General features: G+C 35.4%; 2 protein-coding genes and 1 long non-coding RNA gene across 4 annotated transcripts; 1 reads left to right on the top strand and 2 right to left on the bottom strand.

The window, feature by feature from the left end:
• The first annotated feature begins 214 nt into the window (after window positions 1–214).
• Window positions 215–3,957, top strand: LOC107772935 (pyruvate decarboxylase 1). Its single transcript, XM_075234943.1, has 7 exons — window positions 215–1,149; window positions 1,636–1,799; window positions 1,880–2,441; window positions 2,599–2,687; window positions 2,840–2,957; window positions 3,250–3,438; window positions 3,540–3,957. Exons 1-7 carry the CDS (start codon window positions 706–708, stop codon window positions 3,708–3,710), a joined length of 1,737 nt encoding a protein of 578 aa, XP_075091044.1. The 5' UTR covers window positions 215–705; the 3' UTR covers window positions 3,711–3,957.
• Window positions 3,827–5,597, bottom strand: LOC142171625 (uncharacterized). The gene is made up of 3 exons (XR_012701446.1): window positions 5,360–5,597; window positions 5,212–5,267; window positions 3,827–3,965 (listed from the first exon to the last, which is right to left on the bottom strand). It is a non-coding gene; the product is annotated as an uncharacterized LOC142171625 (long non-coding RNA).
• A 2,797-nt stretch (window positions 5,598–8,394) lies between these two features.
• Window positions 8,395–10,416, bottom strand: LOC107773633 (uncharacterized). Of its 2 annotated transcripts, XM_075233796.1 has the most exons (2): window positions 9,248–10,416; window positions 8,395–9,144 (listed from the first exon to the last, which is right to left on the bottom strand). In XM_075233796.1, exons 1-2 carry the CDS (start codon window positions 10,178–10,180, stop codon window positions 8,941–8,943), a joined length of 1,137 nt encoding a protein of 378 aa, XP_075089897.1. In that variant the 5' UTR covers window positions 10,181–10,416; the 3' UTR covers window positions 8,395–8,940. The 2 variants fall into 2 exon arrangements, with proteins under 2 accessions (XP_075089897.1, XP_016448524.2); XM_016593038.2 differs by having other exon boundaries at window positions 8,940–10,411.
• Window positions 10,417–10,792: the final 376 nt, after the last annotated feature.

Below are 10,792 nucleotides of genomic sequence, written 5' to 3'. Positions count from 1 at the left end.
AATCATCTCATCATAGTTCGATTCGGACTCGAGCTTCAATAAGGACTTCGAAATCGGTGATTGACCTGTACCTGAAGCTCGTTCATACCATCTTCGGAACCCATCTTGATATTACGAAGTTTTTATTTGATCCATTATGTTTTGATCTCGATCAATCGTACGAATGGCGATCCTATACAAACATATTGATACTTGTACCCTACCTATGCGTGTTGTAACTAAAACATGGGTCAAAACCAAGTACTCAATATTCAACTGGCAGCCTAAGTTGAAAATTAAACAATTGCTTTATTAGGAAAACCAAGACCGCCTCTGTTTTTCTTCCAAATAACTGGTTTTCTATTCTCCATTATCAAACCAAGATGTACGTACAGAAATTGATTATTTAAATCTTTTTTTATTCCTAAGAGAGAATCATTTGAATAATCCATCAATTATTTTCCAAGAAACCTTATACTGTAGTGCTTTTCATCCATTCCAGTGTCCAGATAGCAGTTTTTTCTTTGCCCACTGTCTTCAAAACCATCACTCTGACGGTAAGCAACTACGTACTATACTACTCTAGTACAGTATATATATAAACTTCCATGATACCCTTCATCACAATTCACAACAATCTTCAAACCCATAACTTTAAATTAATTTTGCTGCTAAAATCACCAAAAAGAAAATTCCTTTTTTTTAAATCTGAAAAAGAATTCAGAAATGGAGAGTAACAATTCAGTTCCAGCGAGCTCACCGTGTGGAATTGGAACACTGGGGCGGCACTTGGCTCGGCGGTTAGTACAAATCGGCGTGAAGGACGTGTTTTCAGTTCCCGGTGACTTCAACTTGACGTTGTTGGATCATCTCATAGCCGAGCCGGAGCTGAATTTGATCGGCTGCTGTAACGAGCTTAATGCTGGGTACGCTGCGGACGGGTACGCACGTGCGAAAGGGGTGGGAGCGTGTGTGGTGACGTTCACTGTAGGGGGACTGAGTGTGCTAAATGCTATTGCTGGGGCCTACAGTGAAAATTTGCCTCTCATTTGTATCGTTGGTGGGCCTAATTCCAATGACTATGGGACCAACAGGATTTTGCATCATACTATTGGAGTGCCAGATTTTAGTCAGGAACTTAGATGTTTTCAAACTGTTACTTGCACTCAGGTATGTTCATATATTCCCTGCATATATGTTCATTTTACTATTGTACCTTAAGTTAGATTCAATCACATAAATTTTGCTTATATCCACTGATTATGGATGAAATTCTTTTACGCTATCAGTCCAATTTAACCTCCTGTAGAGGTTACTTGCCTTAATTTTAAATTTTCAGGTTATTAGTTTCACTTTATATGTAATTATATGGAAAAAAAAATATTATAGACATTCAATGTATAGAGTTTAACTCTGATCCCATGTAGTATGTGCTTAATAGCCTTAATCCTTGAATAGAGACACCTGTTCGCACTTCCACCTAAAAATTAATTGTTTAGTTCTTCTACATTGGTTTAGGTAATTTTGCTTAACTATTAGTAGTTGAACATATGTATCTGGAGATGTCCAGTGGATTTGTTTTATGGGACTAAGTTTTAATTTTATAGTTTGCATTTGATGTTTGTTGAAAGTGATCAAGTTGGTATAATGTAACAGGCAGTGGTAAATAACTTGCATGATGCACATGAATTGATTGATACTGCAATTTCAACTGCTTTGAAGGAGAGCAAGCCAGCTTACATTAGCATAAGCTGCAATTTGCCTGGACTTCCTCACCCTACCTTTGCTAGAGAACCGGTTCCATTCTTTCTTTCTCCAAAGTATGTTCTCTCCTGTTCCCTTTTAGCGAAACAATCGATGGTTTATTAGGCTGTTTTATTAAGATGAAATGCATTTGCAGGGCCAGCAATCAACTAGGATTAGAAGCAGCAGTTGAAGCAGCAGCTGAGTTCTTGAACAAGTCTGTAAAACCAGTTATTGTGGGAGGTCCAAAAGTAAGAGTGGCAAAAGCACAACAGGCTTTTGTGGAACTTGCTGATGCCTGTGGCTACCCAATAGCAGTAATGCCATCTGGCAAGGGACTGGTGCCAGAGCACCACTCTAATTTCATTGGTACTTACTGGGGAGCAGTGAGCTCTAGTTTCTGTGGGGAGATTGTTGAATCTGCGGATGCTTATGTCTTTGTTGGCCCTATCTTCAATGACTACAGCTCTGTTGGATACTCGTTGCTGATTAAAAAGGAGAAGTTGATCGTTGTTGAACCTAATCGTGTGACTATTGGGAATGGCCCCTCCTTTGGTTGGGTTTTCATGACTGATTTCTTGAGTGCATTGGCCAAAAAGCTGAAGAACAACAGCACTGCTTTGGAGAATCACCATCGAATTTATGTCCCTCCAGGTGTTGCCTTAAAACGCGAGAAGGATGAACCGCTTCGAGTCAATATACTCTTCAAGCACATTCAGGTAAATATGAATTGTGATTAACACAGAGCACTTCAGAACTGAAGTGTAAATTTCGACAGTATAAGAGATTTCATGATGCTACATACAATAGAATGAAAGAGGAATTCTTATATTCCCTGGAGGTTTTAATTTGTTCCCATTGCTTTTTCATACACAGGATATGCTCAGTGGCAACACTGCGGTGATTGCAGAAACAGGGGACTCGTGGTTCAATTGTCAGAAGCTGCATCTTCCTGAAAACTGTGGGTAAGCTAGACTCAACTTTATTCTAAATTGTGCTTGCGGGGGAGCAAATTGAAAATTATCAAAAATAGTTGATGTCTGGTTGTACCTTTGTCCCTTTTCTTTATAATAAACTTCCACTTTTTGTTAAGATAAGTGTATTCAAATACTTGCAGGTTTGAATTCCAGATGCAATATGGATCCATTGGATGGTCAGTAGGTGCCACTCTCGGCTATGCTCAAGCTGCTAAAGACAAACGTATCATTGCTTGCATCGGTGATGGAAGCTTCCAGGTCAGTGTTCATATTGGTTGTGAACTTCTGATCATATTCTCAAGATTGTTGTCATTTTCCTTCTGATCGAGATGTGTTAGCATTAGAAATAATTTTTTTTGTTACTTCAGCGTCTACAACAGATTCTGTTTTTTTGCTCTCTAGCTAAACTACACAAGGGATTAATGACATAAGTTTGATTCATTCTTCTCCGAAATAACTTCATAGGAAAGAATGTACTTTCACTGTCATTGTTTTCATAAGTGAATATGAGAAACGGAATTGAGAAAGCTCACGCTTATCTGCCTTAAAGGTTACTGCTCAAGATATTTCAACCATGATAAGATGTGCACAAAAGAGCATTATATTTCTCATCAACAACGGCGGTTATACCATTGAAGTAGAGATTCATGATGGCCCATATAACGTGATCAAGAATTGGGACTACACTGGTCTTGTGAATGCTATCCACAATGGTGAAGGCAAATGTTGGACAGCAAAGGTCAGTATTTCTGAACACATTGTAACATCTTCCCTTATTGCAATTCGAACTGTTCTCTGTGTGACATGCACCTCAGAAACTGATGGGAAAAGTGATTGCAGGTAAAGACAGAAGAGGACCTGACCGAGGCAATAGCAACAGCAACAAGCACACACAAGGACTCCTTGTGTTTCATAGAAGTCTTTGTGCACAAGGATGATACTAGCAAAGAGCTTCTGGAATGGGGATCACGTGTTTCTGCAGCTAATGGTCGTCCTCCTAATCCTCAGTAGCAAGTCCAAAATAATATACCAGATGAAGAACATGGATTTCGGTGAGCAGCTGCCCAAGGAAAAGGCTTAAGAGTTTGAATATAGTTATCTCCTGCTTTTGTATTCTAACCCAGAATTGTCATCGTCCATAAAATGTACAACAAATGTCCAATCTTGTTTGTACAAAATAAGAAAACCATCTTCTGTAATTTCTCAACACTATGAGATTTCAAGGATTTGCCCTTATATAACCACTAGTTTTTGGACACGTGCATCCTGTGTCAAATAGTGTAAACTATAAAAATCATATTATAGTGTAATGGTGAAAATTTTGAAGTAGAAAAGTAAGTTAAAATTGATGAACAGGTCTATTCGAATGACTACATCATAAAATTGCATAGATATTATTGAAAAGTATTTTTGAGTTGTAAAACAAAAATTAAAGGAAAAAGTACAGTTGTCTAATATCGGGTATGATTGTTACTTTCTTGCCCCAGGTCTATTCAAATGACTACATCGTAAAATTGCATAGATATTATTGAAAAGTATTTTTGAGTTGTAAAACAAAAATTAAAGAAAAAAGTACAGTTGTCTAATATCGGGTATGATTGTTACTTTCTTGCCCCGCCCCACTACCAACTCAATAAATGAATTTTCCTTGCCTTTATTTGATTTAGAAGATGAGACAAAATAGTGTAATGTACTAACTTGTATTCATATTGTTTTATTTGATTTAGAAGATGAGACAAAATAGTGTAATGTACTAACTTGTATTCATATTGTAACGTTATTTTAATCATTTTATGACCAATATATTTCTACAAGGAAACAACATGAAAAGTCAAGCTTTAACGTTGCAAGTTTGCACAATCTAAGAAGATGGAGTTTTAATATCTTTAATATGAGAAACATCACAGTTATGACAGATTGGAATAATATTTTTTTAGCTTCTTCCAGTCGAAAATATTAATGCAGGGGCATTTCTGCTCTTAAGAAAAAACTATTAGTTATCACTGGTTGACCTTAATTTTATCAAAAGGAAACCCCGTGACAATCAATTGATTAGAAGTTACAATAATTAGATATTTTTTTATTAGTCTAAAGCTTGAACATGTCAAAAACTAATAATATTTTTACAATATACTTTTTGCCAACTTTGCTTTCAGATGGTTCAATCCCACCCCCGCCCCTTAACATTTCACTCCTACCAAACCCAAAGACAAAATCGAAATAATAATAAGAATAAAAGAAAAATGATTATTACCAATATTGGCACCAAACTCTTCAATCTCAACTCTAATTTTCTCAATAATCTTAAAACATTCAAAAGTAGAATATACTTATCCAAGAACCAATTCGCAAAAATTCACAAAGCGATGTTCAATTCATTCATCCAAGTAAATCAAAAAATACACAAAATCCCAAATACGAAAAATACTTAACAAACAAAAAGCATAAAACCAAAAATCCAACAGAAGGAATTAAAGCAAAAGCAGAAAGAAAGAAGAAGAAAGACAAACACATCATATATACTAAACTACTGGTGATGAATTCTTCCAACATCTTTCTCCAAAATACCTAAAAACAACACAAATACTCCTACTCATTAGCAAAAGCTTTTAAAAAATCACATAAAATTGAATCTTGAACTAATTGAAAAAGAAACTAACTTGCTGAACTGGAAACGAAATCTCTTGTCAATCCGAAATGGGAGAAACTCGGAAGCTAAAGAACCAAAAAAATTGAATCTATGAGAGAAATGATTCAAAGGGGCTTTAACAATTTGAAGAAACTCTAAGAACTGCAGTGAAATTTCTGAAAAGGAATGAGAAAAAAAATTGATCAATGGAATTAATAAGAGAAGGTAAGCTGAAAAGACTACAATTTATTACTAATAAAGTGTAAGATAAAATTCACACATTACATGAAAAGGCTACACGACATACTTAACATATCATAAGGTTGGGAGTAGTTATCAGAAGATGAAAAGCTCTTCCAGTTAAGTAGTAAGCTAACATTAAGTAGCTGAAATTAATCATTTAATGTGAGATAATTTTACTTTTAGATAGAGGGTAAATTAATCGTTTAACTTTTGAAGGATATTTTAGTAAATTAATTTTACACTAAAGGGTTTCCCGCATATAATAAAGTATAATATAATGATAATCTGATCTTGTGGTAGAATTTATAACAATACTTTAATTTAAAAGGAAAAAAGAAAGAGTTCTTAACATCGGAAATTTACTAGCCAACCAATAATAATGCAGGAGAAATTTTGTTTTCCAGCCTCACCCACCAAACTCGCTTTCCAGTTACACACTTAAACTATGTGAAGGACCTATTACCAACCTGAACATTTTTGAAGTGTAATTTTGACCACCCTAAGAGATTAAAACCAAACTTAAGTAAGGAGCGTGATTCAGACGTTCTGCCACGTCTTTTCCATTTATAATTTAATCTTTTTCTTTCCAATACATGAATTTGTTTGCTTTCTTTTTTGGGTTGTGGGTGAAGATCGGTTTCTGAAGTGAAGATAAATACATGAAGTGAGAAGCATAGAAAGCTCATCTTGCTTTCACTAACTGTTTCATATAATTCTTTCTTGGAAGTTAGAATCATCTTGTCTGGCAACGGAGAGTGGAGCAAAGACAGAGATTGAAGGCAAAATTTGTGCTTGCTTTACCTTTGCTCTAGTGGTGACCAACAAATTCATTTTTTACTTGTGTCTGCGTAGGTTTAACTATATCTCATTCATCTTGAGTGCAGCAAGCCTTTTTTTTTTTAATCTTTCTCTTCTATTTAAAACAAATCTAAAAATAACATAAATAAAGCTAAGCTTACACTTCAGCCTTTTCCCCTTCTTGGTTCAACCATATTCCATGTGTGTTATATTCTAAAAATTGACGGAGCAAATGCATACATAAAACAGAGACGAAGCTGCCGGTGACAATGGCTTCTTCCGGCAGGGACCATCGGATTTTCTCAAAAGAACAGAATGTTTTTGAGAAACAAATATTTTGAGAGGTTGGAAAAAGAGATTTTTGATCAATTCTTTACACTTTCACGCGCCCTAGCAGATGTGTATGCAAGTTCTTTGCCATGTCAGCACTCAAGGTGGTCAAAATGGCCACTTGTAATTGGTTTAAGGGGGTGATAGGTTTCTAGCAAAGTTTAAGTGTGTAACGAGAATTTCAAGGGGGATTTTATGTATTATCCCTTTTTTTTTACAATGAATTGGAAACCTTAATTCTCTAATTCCTCCTAGACTTTTTGTAAAGATATTTAGAAACAAATGCAGTTGCCCACTTCATTAATAGTTATTAGTACCATTTTTCTGCTTCAAGCCTGACATTGTCTTAAATGGGTTCAATAATTGCACCTTTTTTCCTTCTCCTCCTAAAATCTTGGTTACTTTCCATTTCTCACGTGGCTGCCACCTTTTTATGTTCAATAGGCAAATATTCCCACAAATTCCACATAATTTCAAATTTCTCGAGGACTAAGCAAAAATAAAACAGCCAACAATGCTTTCTTCCCATCAAAAAACAAGGAAAATTTAATGTGAGCATGCTAGTAATAATAGATGGATAGTTAGTTTGCCAACGATCACTGCTGCCTAAGCAAGTGAAAAGCTGTACCTACGTTTGTATATTATTGCAAATCTTGATATTCTGTTCAATAATTTGCCAACATATCCTACACTGTACTAATTTTTTTTTTTTTTTAAAATTCTCTCAAATTAGGAGGATCTATAGTGTTGTCACACTTTCCCTTTAGCGTGAATCGAATTCAGGACCTAACGGTTGTAGTCGGAGGTGCTACACTTGATTTTGGTATATGCTGGTAACGCCTTCTCTATAATGGCCCTATCAACCACCCACATGAACGAGAAGTTGCTTTTCTATCACCCATCATTGCTGAACGGAAAGACACACATGAAATCCCAAGCTCCATATGTGTCAGATTCTACAGAGCAAATTATGTTTTCTCAAGTTGATTAAGGAATGTATTTCTATCCTAAGGGGAAAAGGAGAACAAGAAAACCCCCACATACACGAGCGTCACACTCACACACACCCGCAAAGCCAAGCAATAACTGATACAGCCGGTTGAGCTGGTGGTGTAAAAATTATTTGCAATATATAATTCAAATCCAAATTAGTTGGGTTAAATTTTATGCACTAATTGTGTACAAATATTTATACAATAAGACACTTGAAGGTAAATTTATATTATAAGCATTACTTAATAGGTAACAGCTTGTTTAAATGGTTGATATGTATTGTTTCGTAATGTATCGTATAGTATTATATTGTATTGTATCGTTTAATTTGATGTATACAATGTTTGGATATATTGTATTGTTTGTCGTTATTTCATAATTTTATGCACCAAAAATATGAAAAATAAACTTGAATTATAATAGAAATTATATCATGGATAAACTCAAAAAACCGAAATCTTATGAAATATTTACATAAGCATGTGAATACCTTTTTCTTTAATAAGTTAACCTACTATAATAAGTTAATTATAATCATGTAAACAAATCTTTAAACTCTCCATATACATAATTTAAATCAATAAGTTATAGTATAGGGATAATAATTAATGATGGCATATGAATCTTTATTCCTTCCTAATTGTATAAAGTTAATCAACACTTTAGTACAAAGAAAACCTTGACGAATGCATGCAATTGTAACGCACCATTTAAGTGGATCAGTAGTGTGCTGCTTTTAAATTGAATGCCTTTGGCATTAGAACTGACAACTATATCAGTGTTCCATTAACAAGAGAGTTGTATCAGTATGATGTACCTAAGAAACAACCATTGCTGCTGATGTACCCCGGCCCATAATTAACTGAAAATGGACAAATCTTTGAAATCTCACTTTCTTTTGTCCCTTAGATTTGATTGCTTGACAGCTATAAGACCAAATACATAACACCCTTTTCGCATCTTTGTCTTCCTTTCATTAATTCAAGGATTCTTCTTTCTATTAGGTCCGTCTAAACTATTCTTGTTTTTAATATATCTAAGTCTTGTCATTTTTCTTTTTTCTTCTTCTCTTCCCGTGCCCCCTCCTAATTGATAAGTATTATGGATCTTTTGATGAGGTGCTGATCATCCAATTGAGGTAAAATTACAAAAATAAAAAGAAGCTTAATTAGAGACAAGAGGGTTATATAATTTGGATAAACATCTCGTACCCAATATAGGAAAGATAATAATATAGGAGATTCTGCATTACGTCCACTCAGCAGAGATTTCAGCTCCCAAAAAAGTCAAAAAAGATTCTGGAAAGGAAAGTAGCAAGTCTATCGATATATTCTGGTGAAGAAATGCTAGCCTTATAAATGAGTAATACAGGAGCAGTTGCTGTGGTTCAAAGAGCAGAAAATGTGCCCTGCTCCTCTTCCCCTTGAATTCTTGGTGCACTTGAAATCTGTCCTGATAAACCATCATAAGAAAGGGTCTGAAGTTGTGTGCTCAATGTATCACCACTGATTAGAGGAAAAAAGCTGGACTGAAGGGGTTCCCTATGAGAAATTACCTGTTTTTCACTTAAAACTGATGGGAAATGATGTGCTAATAAACTAAATGAAGAATAATCCTCTCCATTTCCTGAATTTGAACTGGCAACATTCCCATTCAGACTTCTTTTATATCTAGTCATTTCCAAATTGGAATTGGAATCCAAAGGATTAATTGAAGTGGTTAAAAGGCTGTCTTGATGATCACTAGAAGAAAAGATTGTGTCTTCTTGAAAAGACTGGAAATTGAGAAAATGGCTCTGGAACTCGCTGAAAAATGGAATCTTGGCACCATCAGCTGACGAAAACAAGCTCACATTCTGAATTGGGATGTCATAATTCACCTCCTGCTGGTGGTTCTGAAGTACTCCACATTCAGAATTTGGAATGCCACAATTCTGTTGTCTAAATCTTGGGCTCTGTACCTTGCTTTCATCTAGAAGTTGATCAAATGAATACTGCATTTTGGCATTAAGTTTAGGAAACTCACCAAGAGCATCAATTGCAGCTTTAGCTTTTTTAATCAGCCAATCAATGGCCTCACTTGGACGGCCATAGCCAAGCCTATCTTGCACATCATAGAACTGAATTGCAGTGTTTGGTGAAAGCCTAACTCGTCTGTCCCTCGGACCCTTTGCAGTTGAAACTTTGCTGTGCCTGTCTTTTCTTCCCGTGGCTCGAATAATTCGGCCTCTGTCAACTTCTATCACATCTTGTTTGGCTCTCTTTAGCTTCATACCTTTTGTTACTTTGTTCAATTCTTCTTTATATGTTGTGAAATTAGCCCATTTTGCTGGTTTTGGGCAGAGTGGCATTGGCAGCTGCTGTAAGTTCTGGTTTTGGCAATGACTATCAAGGTTCTCAATTCCATTTTTTTGAAAAATTTCCTCTTCATCCTCCTCTTCTTCTGATGATCCATCTTCTTCTGATGATATTTGAAGCTGATGATTCATTGGGGATCCAGATTCCAAGTATTCTCCTCCTTTCTCTCTTCTAGCTTTTGGCTTCTTTAGCTTTTTTTAGGCACTTGCCAACTGCTTTAATAATAAACCCACTGTGACATTGGGCCCTTAAATAGTAGCTTTGCATAAGCTACTGTAAGGTTAAAATTAAAATTGTGGGAAATCAATTTGTATGTTTTAATAGAATGAGCAAAAGCAAGTACAAATATACAAGTATAGAAGAGCATGGGACTTTCAGGTGTGTCCCCCAATTTGCTTCAATGGAGTATGACCCTACCACATATGCATGCTAGATAAAGTATACATAACAACAAATTTTTCAGTATGTGTGAACAGAGACCATTTTACATTCATGCTTGTAGACCCAAGAGGGAAAAGATACCAATAGTAAATTTGGTACTTTCCTCACATAGAAACATGAGATTAAAAATTAAAGGGGTTTGTTTGGTTAAAGACAGGTTATTCGGAAATTATAAGATTATAATTTCATCTTCTGCTATGGGATAAATGCTCCCAAGATTTTGGAAATGTATTATATTAGAGCGTAAATAATTTTCTAAGTGTGAACAGTTACTACTCCAACAAGTATCCAAGTGTTTGTCT

This window comes from Nicotiana tabacum, chromosome 17 (assembly GCF_000715075.1).
Source record: "Nicotiana tabacum cultivar K326 chromosome 17, ASM71507v2, whole genome shotgun sequence".
NCBI lineage: Eukaryota > Viridiplantae > Streptophyta > Magnoliopsida > Solanales > Solanaceae > Nicotiana > Nicotiana tabacum.
Note: the sequence above shows the minus strand (reverse complement) of the source record. Positions and strands in the feature narration are given on the sequence as shown.